This window comes from Limulus polyphemus, unplaced genomic scaffold (assembly GCF_000517525.1).
Source record: "Limulus polyphemus unplaced genomic scaffold, Limulus_polyphemus-2.1.2 Scaffold506, whole genome shotgun sequence".
In the NCBI taxonomy this organism is placed as follows: domain Eukaryota; kingdom Metazoa; phylum Arthropoda; class Merostomata; order Xiphosura; family Limulidae; genus Limulus; species Limulus polyphemus.
Window position 1 is genome coordinate 254,363 of NW_013666116.1, and position 16,766 is coordinate 271,128.

At 33.3% G+C, this 16,766-nt stretch overlaps 1 protein-coding gene across 1 annotated transcript; it reads left to right on the forward strand.

The window, feature by feature from the left end:
- Nucleotides 1-1,621: 1,621 nt before the first annotated feature.
- LOC111085607 lies at nucleotides 1,622-15,768 on the forward strand. Its single transcript, XM_022385008.1, has 3 exons — nucleotides 1,622-1,700; nucleotides 13,770-13,854; nucleotides 14,654-15,768. The coding sequence occupies exons 2-3, from the start codon at nucleotides 13,777-13,779 to the stop codon at nucleotides 15,020-15,022; spliced, it is 447 nt and encodes a 148-aa protein (XP_022240716.1). The 5' UTR covers nucleotides 1,622-1,700; nucleotides 13,770-13,776; the 3' UTR covers nucleotides 15,023-15,768.
- The last annotated feature ends 998 nt before the right edge of the window (nucleotides 15,769-16,766 follow it).

The following is a 16,766-nucleotide window of genomic DNA, read 5'->3' on the forward strand; positions in this document are numbered from 1 at the left end:
CGAAATAAATTAGTTTATTTCTTCCTTAACACTGGCTACTATCAGTTATTTGTACTCAGTTATACTTGTAAACCTAAATTTACAAATAACAATTAAACGGAAATATCTCGCTAATGATACTACAATTAACGTAAAAATAAACTTACTTGTACAATTTCACAGTTAATCGTATCAAGTAACTGAACATACACGATAACTAACACTGATCCAAATACTTCACTCTACCAACTGAAAACTAACTAACTTCCTTATTAACTCTTACTCGATCAACAACTACTAGGCATTCTCACATTTCACCACTACTTCACGCTACTAACACATATATGTATGTAAAACTTATGTCCCACTTCTACTGAAATATTCATTGAAGTTACTAGATTTTCGTGACTTCATTTAAAACATTCTAGGTATTCTAAGCCTCTTTAACGTCATGGCCCTCTAGTTAACATCTAAAATGAAACATTAAAAAATATAGATTACAGCAATATTCTTCCTCAAAATACGGATTTTTTTTTCATTTATAAGTTATTCCCAATTAAACATCGTTCGTGCGCTAGAGTTATTTTCACTTGCGCCCCACTATACAAAAGTTACATTAAAACATTGTTAGTAAATTTGTATAGTTATTAAGAGAAACTCCAAAATTAATCTCGTTTGCATGACAGTTTGCTAGAATGCTTAAAATAACTACCACCGTTTCACAACAAAATAGTTTGTTGATTGACAGCATTAATATTTCATCTATTTATTTTACCTACATATTTTGGCACGACTATTAGGTAAACACAGTTAAACTTCACAGTTGTTTTTAAACGGAATTAAACAGTTGAAAATATATCTTGGACTAAGCCATTATTACTTACTGAAACCTGTATATATTGCTACGACAGCGGAGGTCACGTGACACTTGTAACACGTCATACTTTTCTAGAACGTTCATGAAACCTCGAGAGGTTACTAGATATGCGGTATTTTTGTATATAAGCCGCCAAGAACTGACGGCAACAATGTGTAATTGAACTGCGGACAGAGAGAGACGTATTGTTGAGTCGAGCACGTGAGACGTTCGTTGTGAATTATAGCGTTTGTTATAGCGTGACTGTGGGAAATTAAGTGTATTGCAAAGTTGTATTCAGAAAGAATAAACCAGTTTTATTTAAGAAAGGACTTGTATCACTATAGTTTCTTCGGAAAGATATTTTACGGAAAATTAACTAACGAACGGAGGCGTAACAATATAGTCATCAATTTATTTTGTTTTGTTTATTTCAAACTAGTTTCCTTATTTAATTTGGAATTTTTAGCGTAATTTAGATTTTCTTAATTTAAATGTGTTTTTGTTTTAGAATATAATTTTGATTTCTTAATTTTAATCTGATTTTATTTTGCTTGTTTGTGAAAAGTTCCTACCACAGTGAAAAGTTACGTGTCATTTCTTTTCATGCCCCATGAAGGAATGATAAAACTATAACGCTAAAATCAGGGTTTCGATACCTTGGAAGCACACATAGCATTTGTGCGGTGAGAGAGGCTGGAAGAGGTAGGTTTCTGTTTATTTACCCCGTTTATTCATCTTTCATTGAACTCAATTTTTTTATTATTTTGTTTTCGTCGTAAATAGGCGCCGAATTCTTCCGTATTCTATATTTTGTGGTGACTAGGACTCAAATCCTGATCTTCCATACACCAAACGAGTCAGGGTACGTCTTAAAATTTTTAATTAATGGGCAGATTTCTTTACTTGCTGTTGACGTAATGAGCTATTTATTTAAGCTGACATATTTGAATTACTAAAACATGATCATAAATCATGTTAATGATCAGACCATCTGTCATAGGTGTATTGGAAATACTGCGAAACAAATGTAATATCCAATAATCTTTAAAAAACGTAAATCAACTGAGACTACACATTTTGACATAACGTATGCCTCAATATGCATAAAAATTACTACAAGTACAACCTAATAAATTTTTAAAAAATTATACGTATTTGTGTATTGCTTATCCTAATAGTAATACCATTCTTCTTTAGTTCTATAAACCATATCCAATAAAATAATGCAAGTATCATTATTCAACAACCGCTGTTAATTATACATGAAACTTCCATGAACCGGATATTTAAAACGTTTAAGTACACAAACTTTACGAAGTTTAAAACAGGATGGACGGAAAACGCCGGAAATTAATCGGAAATATTCACACCTCAGTACACAGGTTCTTTTTCCGCCATTTTACTTTCAGGGATACGTTAATGATCTCGCTTGTTCATTTTCAGCACATGAATTATTCGCCACAGAATAAATACGAAATAATTCATCGTCTAATTTATGACGAAAACAAACGAATATAAGTAAAGAACAGTGAATAACGATTAAACGGGGTAATATGGTACATAAACTTAACCTATCTTTTCACCGATGGTTCAACCTGTTCCAACATTTTTTATTATTCATGCAAATACTGCTGTTGGAAAATTAAATGGAAAATAAAAAATTGGGAAAAACTTAAGTCACCAAAAATGGTAAATTATAAATAAATGGCTTAACCGGGACGCTTTTGCTCTGTGATTTCAAACTTTGCTTCGGTTGAATATATTCGTCGTAAGCGGACAAAAAACTGCAAATTGCAATAACAAATCTACTACTACTAGATACTAAACTGGCCTTAAAATATACGTCTTGTTGACGTTGATATGAGTCAAGAGACCGTTTCATGATACTCCACGCGAAATAAACCAAAAATAGATAAATCACAAAATAAGAAACCTGCTGGGCTGAGCCTTTTCGGTAGGTAGACCTTCTTTTTTTTAAAAGTGAATAAGGTTATATAATACGTGCATAAATAAACACGTGGATAAGTACATATTAACACAAATATATTAATCATAAAATTGCTAGAAATTACGGATTCAAGATAAAAGTAGTTAGCGTGGGGACTGTGAAATCTTTGATCGCGACCCTTTGCCGCAAAAACGCACTCCGGACTATGGGATTGTGTGTGTTCGCTATGAAAAGTGATGGTCAAATCGATGAGACAACATTAGTCAAAGAGTTGACGGTTTGAATTGTTGATTAGCTGTCTTCCCACTAGCCTGTCAAATCCAAATCAGGGACTACTAAGCACATATAACCCTTTGTGTACTTTTCCACGAATTCTAAAACAAACAAAGGGGAATCTAATTTGTTACTGAACGTGAGACCATTATTATCTACATCAAAGGCAGAGATGCTAGTTTGTTTGTATTGAAACCGATGGAGTTTTAAAGTCAGAATCACGAGGTTTCATGCCCTGAAACCACTGAAATTTTACATTTATTTGTACGTGTATCATCTGAATCATAAATGCGTGTATATTTATATTCATCTTTACCTACTTACTAAGTATGAATAGCCTATACAAACGCCATAAAAGAAGTAAGTAAAAGTATTAACATAGGATGTAGTTGATTTTTTTTTTTGCGATCTCGATCATACATTTCAAGATCGTTTGTGGTTTTGAAATGTTTCCTTCTTTTCAGAAACTGTTTGATTGAAACAGTTTCTAAGTCATATTTAAATTAAAGTAAGCCCTAAGTCAGATATTCAAACCACAATCAGGGCATTATTCGAACTGTCTTTAAAAGCGGAAGATTGGTAGTTTACTCCCTGGTATATCCGATAGTAAAGAATGTTATCTTTTATATAAAATGACAGGAAGTAGCTGTCCAAACGATCAGTTGGAATATTCGCATCTGTTTACTTGAAATCTCCTGTTTCGTGAAACTTTGTTGAAATAAAGGTATTTGGAAAATATAAACAGTTTCTTTCGTTTTTTATTTTAAAATGTGATGGAAGAACTGAATTAAGTGAAAGCACAGAATTCACTTAACCCATCAGAAAAGTGTCGAGTACGTAGAATGGCGTTTTATGAAAGTGTCCTTACCGAAATGATACGAGCAAACAAACTGCCTAAGTTGATAAGAGCAATCGATCGGCTACACGCAAGGTGGTATTGTCATGATTAAGTTATTCCTGGCGCCAGGAAGAAGAAGAGTTTTTGTTGTAGAATAAGTTAAACTAGGTTTATTACTTTTTAGGATAATGTTAAACAATATTCTGTGTTTTATTGTGTACAAAAACTTAGTTATGGATTGGATTAATGATCTTTATTGTCCTGGACCCCAAGAAATTTCTAATAGATTAATGTTAAGCAATGTTTAGTATTGATAAAACACAGTTATAGATTAATGTTCTGCTGTGTTCAACGTTAATAAAACTCGGTTATTTATATGTTCAGCTCTGTTATAGAAACTCTATAATAGATTAATGTTTTGCTATGTTTATTGTTGATAAAATTCGGTCATAGGTTAATGTTCAAATATTTTATAAAAACTTTTTAATACAATAATATTCAATAATGTTTAGTGTTAATAAAACTGAGTTATAAATTCATGTCCAGTGATGTTTTTTTTTTCTGTTAAGAACTTTAATATAGATTAATGTTCAGCAATGTTTAGTGTTAATAAATATCAGTCAAATATATTTAATGTTCAGCAGTGGCTAATATTAATAAAAATCAGTTCAGGTATGTTTTTCTGTTATAAAAACTTTATAATAGATTAATGATCAAGTATGTTTTTCTGTTAAGAGCTTTATTATAAATTAATATTTAGTAATGTTTATTGTTAATAAAACTCAGTTACAGATTAATGCTCAGCAATGTTTAATGTTAATAAATATCAATTATAGACTAATGTATCACTATGTCCAATGTTAATAGAACTCAGTTACAGATTAATTTTTAATGTTAATAAGGGCCTGATATGTCCTGGTGGTCAGGTCGCTCGAACAGCAATCTGAAGGTCGCTAAATTTGCTAGTCCTTTATGATTGTCGACTGGGCAGGCCATCCGGATGTAAAAATTCTTGGCTTACAAAATTACCAACCGACCCCAAACTAGTCGTTACGAGGAAGAAGAATGTTTAATGTTAATAAACCTCAATTATAGATTAATGTTCAATGATGTTTTATGTTGATAAATCTCATTTATAGATTAATGTTCAGTGATGTTTAATGTTAATAAATCTCAATTATAGATTAATGTTCATATTTGTTTTATGTTGATAAATCTCAATTATAGATTAATGTTCAGTGATGTTTTATGTTGATAAATCTCATTTATATATATTAATGTTCAGCAATATTTAGTATTAATAACTTTCAATTATAGATTGGTTTTCGGTAATGTTTAATGTTAATAAATCTCAATTATAGATTAATGTTCAGTGATGTTTAATGTTAATAAATCTCAATTATAGGTTAATGTTCAGTGATGTTTGATGTTGATAAATCTCATTTATATATTAATGTTCAGCAATATTTAGTATTAATAACTTTCAATTACAGATTAGTCTTCGGTAATGTTTAGTGTTATAGATTAATATTCAAGTATGTTCAATGTTAATAAAACTCAGTTATATATTAATGTTCAGGAATATTAGATGTTAAAAACCCAGTTATAGATTAATTTTCACCTATGTTTTTCCATCATAAGAACTTTGTAATAGCTCAAGGTTCAAGAATTTTAATGTTAACAAAAACTTTGTTATGGTTATTGTTTAGCAATGTTTGTTATTGCTATAAGAACTTTGTAACGAATTAATGTTTACCAATGGTCTAGGTTAAAAACAAAAATTGATATTCTATGCTATAAGAACGTTACTACTGATTAAAGGAGCAGCCTCAATAGCCTAACTCAATAAGCTTAAATAGCAGCGTCCCAGTGGCACAGCGGTAAGTCTGTAGGCTTAAAACGCTAAAAAATGGGTTTCGATGCCCGTAGTGGGAAAACTCAGACAGCTCATTTTGTAACTTTGTGTTTAACTACAAACAAACAAACCAAAACAGCATCTGAACATAAGAAATAGTTACAAACTAATGAAGAAAGCATACTTGGAGTGATACTCAGTTTTATGGTCTAACAATTTGTTTCTAAAAGTTAATGTGACATTATCTATAACTTAAACAAGTCCTAGCGTAATTATTCCAGAAGAGGTCGTTTTCTTGTTTGCTAAGAATATTCACACAAATATACACAAGGGCTATATTCGATAACCGTCCCTAATTTTGAACTGATAAAGTAGAGAAAAGGCAGCTAATCAGCAGCATCTTCCGCCAAGTTTGGGCGACTCTAGTCAAATAGTGAGATTTGTCTGTATATCTTATAAGGCATTCACTGCCCCAAAGTGCAGAGCGCATTTCTGTTGAAACAAGTTGCGAACCATGGCCCCTCGGATTCACAGACCTGCAAGAAAACCGTTAAATCACATCCTGCACTATCGAAGATAGTCCTGATCACTGTGTTGCAACACTGAATAAACATTAACCATCATCCTTTGTTTTAACACATAATTACAAAGGAAAATAAACAAATATTGATCTTGATATATATATAGTTTGATATTCACCATGCAGTGGCCATTGTTATAATGAGAACTTTGTTTTACATTAATAAACAACCCTGTTCTGTACCTTTGAAAAATTACATACATTAGTGTTATCTCGTGTTATGTATTTATTACCTTTCAGACGAAGGACGTATATTACTCTAATCTAATGTTGACCAGAAAGTTACATTATGTGGCATATTTGTACATCGGATGTTTAGCAATGACCTAATATGAAGTTATAACTGCCAACTGTTCCATCTGTTTTATCGTATTAAACATTAGATAAGGTTTTTCTGTGATATTTTAAATGCCATCTAATAACTTTTTATCTCATTCTAGCGCCCCCAGTGGCACAGCGGTATGTTTGCGGACTTAAACGCTAGAATCCAGGTTTTGATACCCGTGGTGGGCAGAGGCACATAAATATTCGACAATTTTTAATTATTGTTTTAATTCCCCAAGTGTACTAAGTGCTGAAGAGTGAATTATATTTTGTCACGCTCAACTACTTAATAAACAAGGCCACAGTGGGATGGGGATAGGAGAACAATGGATGCAGTTGCTCCGGGTCTCCTGGATCGAAGAGGCCCTCGATTAAGAGAAAATATAATAAACATGGTCAAAAACTGGATGTCTCACTGAAAAACACATGCTTGCAACTGTGTCACTCACTGTGTTTGCTTGTTTGCTGAATTTCGTGCAAAGCTATTCGAGGGCTATCAGAGCTAGCCGTTCCTAATTTTGATGTGACAGACTAGATCGTAGGAAGCTAGTCAACACTACCCACCGCCAACCGTTCAAAGTTTTACAAGTGTTATTAAAACTAAAGCTCAGTAACAGACACTTTTATAAATTACTGCGTTGTTTTGAATATATTTGTGATTATTGTGTATGTCCATAAGAATCTGGGGTGTCGTTAAATTTGTTTTTTTATTTTGGTGCAGCAAATTTATTGTTAATAATATATACTTGTATAATACCCATAAAAGCGCACGCCTATTGATTATGTTAATTAAAAACGTGACGATTAGAATGTTTAACTTTAACCAAAACTGCTTTAATCTTCTATCTATAATACACAAAAAACTACCTTCAAAAAGAAAATATAAAATAATCGACCCATCGTACTTACTAACATAAAATACCCATTCTCAAAGGGTGGGGCTCAAAGGCCACTTAATGATTCAGAGGCCCTATATACCTATAAAGGTCCTCCATTATCTCAATGACTTCTATAGTTACTCCAAGGAGAGAGTCCGTAACTGGGGAAAAAAATCCACTGGGACATCCGCTCGTGGTACCTGAGCACGTATGTCACGTTTTGGCCTGATAGTTTGCCCCGGAACCCCGTTATGGAGCCGGGAACACAAAATCCGATGCCAGGTTCGGGTTCGACGACCCTGAAACCTACTCCTAGACCCCCGTCATGCCTGGATGACCTTCGTGCGTGTTTTTGTCCCACTTGGTAATGGTACCTTAAATCAGAAAAGGGGTTTACGCCATTTAGACAAGGACACCCCCGGGCCTTCTCAAGTCTGGTCCTGCTAGCTCTAAACTGTGGGAGAAGTTTGTGGACAAACAAGTTTACGTAAATTAATATAGGATGCTCCTTCCCACACACATATAAACAAACAAACATAATTGTAATAACCCGCAAATTTTCTACCTTATGCTAAAACTTATCATTTTGCGTTTCTTATTTTTATAGTAATATCTACTTTGATAGCTGAAAAAAAGATACATTTTACTGAGTAACTTGAATCGCACACGGAACAAATCATTAGCTACGCTATGCAGTAGAATTTATCACGTTTCAAAATACCGCCTAAAAATTTAAAATTAACGATCACCGTCATGGAGAGAATGTGCTTGTAAATCATTAACTGCTAGGTGAAATAATATAAAATTAACGATCACCGTCATGGAGAGAATGTGCTTGTAAATCATTAACTGCTAGGTAAATAATATAAAATTAACGATCACCGTCATGGAGAGAATGTGCTTGTAAATCATTAACTGCTAGGTGAAATAATATAAAATTAACGATCACCGTCATGGAGAGAATGTGCTTGTAAATCATTAACTGTTAGGTGAAATAATATAAAATTAACGATCACCGTCATGGAGAGAATGTGCTTGTAAATCATTAACTGCTAGGTGAAATAATATAAAATTAACGATCACCGTCATGGAGAGAATGTGCTTGTAAATCATTAACTGATAGGTGAAATAATATAAAATTAACGATCACCGTCATGGAGAGAATGTGCTTGTAAATCATTAACTGTTAGTGAAATAATATAAAATTAACGATCACCGTCATGGAGAGAATGTGCTTGTAAATCATTAACTGCTAGGTGAAATAATATAACTATTATATATGGTTTAATTAGAGCAGGTCTGACACAAGTTGTTTTTTGGTTCATACATAACGTAGTGTTACACAACAAGATATACTAAGCCTACGCAAGTTATTAATCTCTGTAGCACATTCTAATAACATCGCTAAACATACAGTAATTTGTTTTATTACCTTGTTTGGGTATCAGTATAACTTTCGATCAATTAGTCTTAATTACTAAAGTGAATCAGAATTTAACTTGCTGCTTGTTATAAAAACGACAGTGACTTACAGAATAGCAGAGAATGATAAAGACTGAGTATTTACAGACGAGAAATAATGTAACACAATCCTCTAAGTGATTGAAGATATGAATATTTATTTCTTAAATCTACTGTTTGTCACCGTGCCGGGCTCGTGGTTCTTCGGATAGAAGTAGTTCATTGATACTAGCAAAATATTCCGTAAAGTCGTTTTTTTCCTGCATGCCAACATTCCTGAAATAATGAGTGAAATACACGTTATGAGAATCGTATTCAAAACGAATAAAGTTAATAGCAATGAATATTTATATTTAATTTTCGTAAGTAACGAATTTCAGCATTAAATGTTGTACTGAAGGATGAATGTGTAGGCTTTACAGGCAGAATACCTTCTTTAGTGCAGTATATGAAGAAGTAGAAGACTCGATCCTAGTCGATTTGTATCTGTAATAAGATTCCACAAACATTAAATGGACAAACACATGCGCGTTATATAATACTGAGTAGTAACGTGAGCATTAGGTTAAAAATGTCAAACAGCAGACTTAATTACTTAAATTTGAAAACACTGATTAAGTTATTTATGCTTACAAATGTATAAATGGCCTAATAAAAGTGCAGAAATTTCAGGTTATAGTTTTGTAGGCACGTGTAAACACATACCGAAACAACAATAATACTTTGATTACTGGGTCTGATGTTTAATCTTATCAAATGTAATAATATTTGATTTTTGAATTTTCCTTAAATTCACTAAACTATAACTAGAAACAGCTATCTCCAAGTTAAACATTAAATTTTAAAAACTGAAAATAATGAAAGATTTCTCTTTGTGTGATTGTTATGGTAAAAAGAACGAATTTTATTTATGTACGAATATATATATATATACGTCACTTCCGTCTTAAACTAAAGTCAACATATTAGTAGTTGTTTCCGTTATTGTCTGCTTCACGATACCGATGTTATATTTTGTGTACTTCGTCGCATATCTCTGGAAGATTGAAAATAGACTCACATAACCATAGAGATCTTGCAAACAGTGCTAATTAAAAATCTGACTTATCTAATCCTAAATTGATGTCGAAAAGGTTATAAAGTATTAAAATTCCTCATTCTGTGACCTGAGCGAGACTAATACGATAAGCAGAAAGCTTCTCAACTAATCACTCTCTGACTAGTAAGGAAAAAATAACAAAAATCACAATAATAATTTTTTTATTAGACTTGCGAGCTATTTTAAATAAAAAAAATACCTGAAAAAATTACAAAGACTCAGTGCCGTACCGATGTTTGATGATGCCCTGTGCAACAAACAAATTCGGCGCTCCCCAACCCATAAGTTCGCTTTGTGAGTCAATAGGAAGATCGGTGCCCCCTTCGAGTTGGCGCCCTGTGCGAACGCACCGCCTGCACTACCCACGGTACGGATCTGCAAATACTTACAGAAAGTATTTCAATGAACAAATGCAGTTTTAATAATAGTTCACAAGTAGGGGCAAATGAAAATCGAAGATAAGCACATTGTAAACGCACAAGCACAGATTTGTCATTTTGCAAAAAAAAAAAATATTGGTGTAACGTTGTTCTTTTGAAAATAAACGTCATCACTGAAAACTTTAACAAATTAGTTTATTTCTCTCTTGATGTTTTTATAATATTTCTTCACTTGCACACTGTTGTAACTATTTTGGCTTAAGGATATATTACACCACATTAATTTCTCTACGACTAATGTCAAAATAAATTTAATTGTAAAAAGTAACTCAATATGCACGATCGCTAACACTGATCAGAACACGTAAACATACTGAATGATTCATTCTACAAGCTTACTTGCTTAGCTCATTGACTGACTCGTCCGCATTTATAGTCTACTTTAAAATATAGTAGAAATCCTGTCGTGTAACTTTCCAGAAACTACCTGGTATTCCAGATTAAACCTTTGGATCTTAATGTAGCTCCCTCTAGCAAACAAACAAATTACAACATTACAAATATAGCTTATAACAATATTCAACACGATGCTTTTGGTTTGATTGTTGTTAAGCACAAAGCTACACAGTGGGCTATATGTGCTCTGCCCACCACAGGTATTAAAACCTCATTTTTAGCGTCGTAAGCATGTAGACCTACTGATGAGCCACTAGGGGGCAGCATGATGGGTCAGAGATTTTTGCCTGCTCTTTGTAACGTGTACATACCATATTGTCCTATCACTCCATATTTATAGTTTGACACAATGGGTCACTGAAAATGATGTAAAACCAACAAAACATAAGATGCAGCCTAGTATTAGTTACCTTATCAAACAGAATGAAGCGGTCTCTCGAAGATTACTCTAAAACTGGAGAATGTGAACACTATAGAAGGAAAGAATGAATGAACTCTTTATAGTAGATAATGAAACTGTCATCGTCGTTATGTGTATATTATATACATACATATTTATGTCTCACTTTTAGAGAAGAAACATTGTACTCAATAATAAATGCACTATTCCGAACTAAAGTTGTTTCAGGCCTGGTGGTTAGGGCGCTTGACTTGCAATCTGCGGGTCGTGAGTTCGAATCCCTATCACGGAACATGCTCGCCCTATCAGCCGTGAGAGCGTTATAATGGGACAGTCAATCCCACTATTCGTTGGCAAAATAATAGCACACGAGTTGGTGGTGGGTAGTGTTGAGTAGCTGCCTTCCCTCTACACTATCACTGCTAAATTAGAGACGGCTAGGGTAGATAGCCCTCGTGTAGCTTTGCGCGAAACTCAAAACGAAGCTGTTTCAAGAACTTTATATATGTTCAGTAATTAAGCGAGTACCCCCTTATAAAAAATTATGCTTACATGCTTTGCTGGACCGCTTAGTAACTAGCTGTGATTACCTCACTAGGCCACAAATTAGATGACACCAATTAAATAAAAAAAAAGCGTAACGATCGACAGCTACAAGCAAGATGTGACGCATATCCAGTTGAAAAAAAAAATGATAGGTTCTTAGGTCTCCTCTATCCTCGCAATGAATCTCTTAAATCTTTGACTCTGGCTCCCCTCTCTACCTACGGTAAACCCTCTAGAACTTTGACTCTGACTTACTCCTCTCGTCGTAGTGAACCCTTTAGAACTTCGACTCTGATTGAGTAAGATTTTTATAAATTACATGACCAATCGACACACTTGAAAAGGCAATAATAAAAATGCAAACAGCTATACTCAACACTTTTATTATAAATTTTGCTGCATACCCTTATAATATACAATATTTATCAGCTTAATTAATAAAATCGTAATTCACCGCATAGAACTAATTGAGTGACTTAATGTATATATATACATATGTGTGTGTGTGTGTGTGTGTGTGAAGAGAATGAAGAGACGTTTGTACATGGTAGAACAACGGGAATATTCTGAGGCAATGCTATAGCTGTTTAGTGTTTGATTTATTGCAAAACGTGTTCAGTTACGATTAAACACTAAGCTTATGAAGCGCAAAAGAAACCTTTCAATAAATAACTATTAGTTGTTCTGTCAGTAAGAAATGCAAACATTAAACTTACTAAATTCAACAAAGATTTGCTCTGCTGTTTTTTAGTTGAAAGGAGAACATACAAACGAGTATAACTTTCAAACGTTAATCTGGTGAGACATACACAATACTTAATGTTATATATTTAATCTGGTGAGACATATACAATACTTAATGTAATATATTTAATCTGGTGAGACATATACAATACTTAATGTAATATATTTATCTGATGAGACATATACAATACTTAATGTAATATATTTAATCTGGTGAGACATATACAATACTTAATGTAATATATTTAATCTGGTGAGACATATACAATACTTAATGTAATATATTTAATCTGATGAGACATATACAATACTTAATGTAATATATTTAATCTGGTGAGACATATACAATACTTAATGTAATATATACGTCTAATAAAAACACTTTTTACACTGTTCCCGTTCGGTGAAATTCCAACTTTTAGTTTTCAAGACTCGATAAACCCAAACTTATGTGTAACATTTAGAAAACAAGTTCCATAAAACTGGCCTAACCGAAAATTTACTTACATTCCATATTATCTTAAACATTTTATGATAGCATATCATTCTCTATTTCAATGCTTAAGTACATGATATCAGATAAAATGCATTGACTTATTATAGACGAACTTGTGCCAATAGTTAATAGAAACATGGTTACAACTTGCTGAATATGAGGAAACTCTCGTTAAATGAATGTACACACGCGTGCAAATGATAGCGAAATAATATTTAAAACTTCTACACTTACAGTGAAAAATATCTAATCTCACAAGTGCGTCATATGTGACAATTTCAAATCTCGAATTCCAAACTGTTCATCAGCAAAAAAGCAACAGTTCCATTTCGATGGCCCGGCATGTGCTCGACTCGCAATCTGAGGGTCGCGGGTTTGAATCCCCGTCACACCAAACATGCTCGCCCTTTCAGCCATGGGGGCGTTATAATGTGACGGTCAATCCCACTATTCGTTGGTAAAAGAGTAGCCCAAGAGTTGGCGGTGGGTGGTGATGACTAGCTACCTTCCCTCTAGTCTTACACTGCTAAATTAGAGACGGCTAGCGCAGATAGCCTTCGTGTAGTTTTGCGCGAAATCTATAACAAACCAATCCATTTCGATAATCGAACAAGAGTTAACGAACTAATGTTGATTGTTTGTTCAATATTCAGGTTCATCATGAGCCAGGATCACAATAAGACGGTCGATTTTTGTGTTTGTGTGTTTGAAAAGTCCGAAGTGAAGAAAACAAAGAAGGTATTATGTTTATTTTTTCTTGACCATCTTACAAGTAAACCGCTAAGTAAAGCGTGATCTCCTCTACCTAGAGAATTTTATAGTTTGTTCTAATTACATAGTTTAAACATTTATTTGTACGATTCTTTAAAATTAGGTGTAACTTCTTGCATTAAAAAGAAACGGGTAAATTGTATCCCCATTAGTTTTTTCAGAACCCTTAAAATATTTAAAAGTTTAACTTAATAAATTTCAGGCAGTTTGCTAACCCTTGAGAAACGTTTCAGTGGAGATGGAAATAGATCAGTTCCAAATTAAAGAGTTTCCATTGCGAGTTGTTATACCACTTTTTCTTATCAGCTTATATATACCATGTTAAATGTTAAAAGATCAGCTCCAAATTAAAGAGTTTCTACCGTGAGCCATTATACCGGTTTTTCTTATAAGCTTATATACCATCTTAAATGTTAAAAGATCAGTTCCAAATTAAAGAGTTTCCATTGCGAGTTGTTATACCACTTTTTCTTATAAGCTTATATATACCATGTTAAATGTTAAAAGATCAACTCCAAATTAAAGAGTTTCCACCGTGAGCCGTTATAACAATTTTTCGTATAAGCTTACATATATCATGTTAAACTTTTAATGTAACAAATGGATTTAGAATAATGATCAGTAATAGTGTAATTAGTCATTTTAAACTCACAAGAAAAAACTTTTTATCCACAGACTATAGTAAGCATCAATTGAATAGAGTTAGAAACTTTTAATCATTCTGTTAGATAAATGTTTCTAAAAAAGTTTCTCGTTTACTGTTTAGAAGTTTAGATTTTTTCCGCGGGGTAAGTCGAATCATGAAGGTGAAGAGAAGTCAGATTCTCCAGGAATCTGCCCTAAATGTGGTAAACCAGTGAACCAAACCGTCCCATGTAGAGCACATGAGTATCAAGAGGCTAAACTGAGGCGAGAAAGCCTTTTGGCAATCAGAGAGACTGGTGCCAGAGGTAGCACATACACGACTTACCCAGAAGAGGAATTGGAATCCGTGGATGAACGTCCAGTCTGTAACTGCCCGAGCTGTCGTAGGGAGCGTGGCGAACCGTTAACTGTGGAACTGTTACCCATGGATGCTCAAGTGAGCCTCCAGACCATGGCGCAGGATAGCCTGCTTTTCTGTGAAATCCTTTAAAGCAAAAGCTTTTACAAAATAGTCTCATTTGTGGCTGCTTTTTATGATTTATATTATTCTACGAGCTGTATTGCTTTATGTGTTTATATGTTTTGAGTAGTATAATATCCAAACGGTTCTTTGTAAGATAACGATGTCATCTTTACGTATAGCTATAGGTTTCTACCCTTCTCCAGAACATGGATGTAAATTCCTCACTTACGTTTTAGTAAAGGTAATTCTATGAGTCTGCTTGTTTTGCAATCGTTAGAGAGTTACATTAATTCTGGAATTATTGACCATGAAGATACACCTTGTCGAAAAGCAGGTCATAAATACCTATTTATTACGTAGAAATGAATGGGTTTGAGCTCTGCTATAAGTGTAGCAATATTTTATAAGAAAGCAAAATATTAAAACTGTTAATGTTTTATTCTATTACATTAATGTAACATTGCCATGTTTCTTTCCCTATATGAAGTAATGTGTCATATTGGCATTTTTCAACACCTAGTAAACCCTTTGGGTTGTATCTCGAGATGACCCCGTGTTCATAGCAGTGATTTACTGCTACAAGATACATGTGCATTTTGTGCAGAGCAGAATTATTAACTGTATCTTTTTATAAATGTGTCTACTTATGTGGAATATGTAAGTTGCACTAAGGTAGTCTGTCTATAATTTGGTGTTATTGTAATTCATTTCCCATTCACGTGTTTTTCAAGTATTGTGCTTCGTTTGATAACCTCAAACAAATTTATTTTATAACTGACAAACCATCTTACTTTGTTGTTGAATAAAGTTTTAATTATTTACAGTTATACCTTTCGACTGACACTCATGTTTTAAATTAACTTGACTTCTTGTCAATAAATTATATTAAATCTTTAGCCAAACATTTGGCGATCACGGAAACACTCTCCGGCAACTATTTTCACGAGTCGACTCCATATGGATTATTAGATTATTAGGTTATTACTATCTCTAGTTTGACGATTTCACTATTCCCATTAAATTTCACTTTGCTATCCATCAAAAGATGTTTTTATGTGCAGCTAATTAGTTCCGCGTTATTAAGAAGTTACCAGGTAACTTAACCCTTCATTCCTATTATAAATAGAGAGAGGGGGGACTACATTACTATAAAACTTAAACTAGTGATGTAATGGTGTATTGGCAGCATTCAATATCTCATGATCAAAAGGTGTAAATATTCCTAGCAGATTAGCTTATTTCAGAGTTTTGGGACCAGAATTTATCCACCAGATCTTTTTTATGACAAATCGAATAAATACTTTTATTTAAATATGAACATTATTCAGATGTAACAGCATTAAAAGCGTACACTCAATTATATTTTGGCCCTCTGTGGCACAGCGGCATGTCTGAGGACTTACTACGCTAAAAACCGGGTTTCGATAGCCTTTGGGGGCAGAGCACAGATAGAATTATGAATAGCTTTGTGCTTAATAAGAAACAACAACCAAATTATATTTCATGAACTTTACAAACCATAAAATTTACTTCTAACAAGTTTTTTGTTTTTTTATCAATAGTGTGAAAACGACTTATAACGTTCAGAAGAAGTTATTAGTTTTTCCTATTTCTTCGGAGATACTGAAAGTTTCAAGGTTAACTGGAACACTATACCTTAATGTGAATGTCCAAATACTTCACTAGACCATAGTGTGAATGTCCAAATACTTCGCTAGACCATGGTGTGAATGTCCAAATACTTCAAGTACTCTTGATTAGTTTGTTTTTA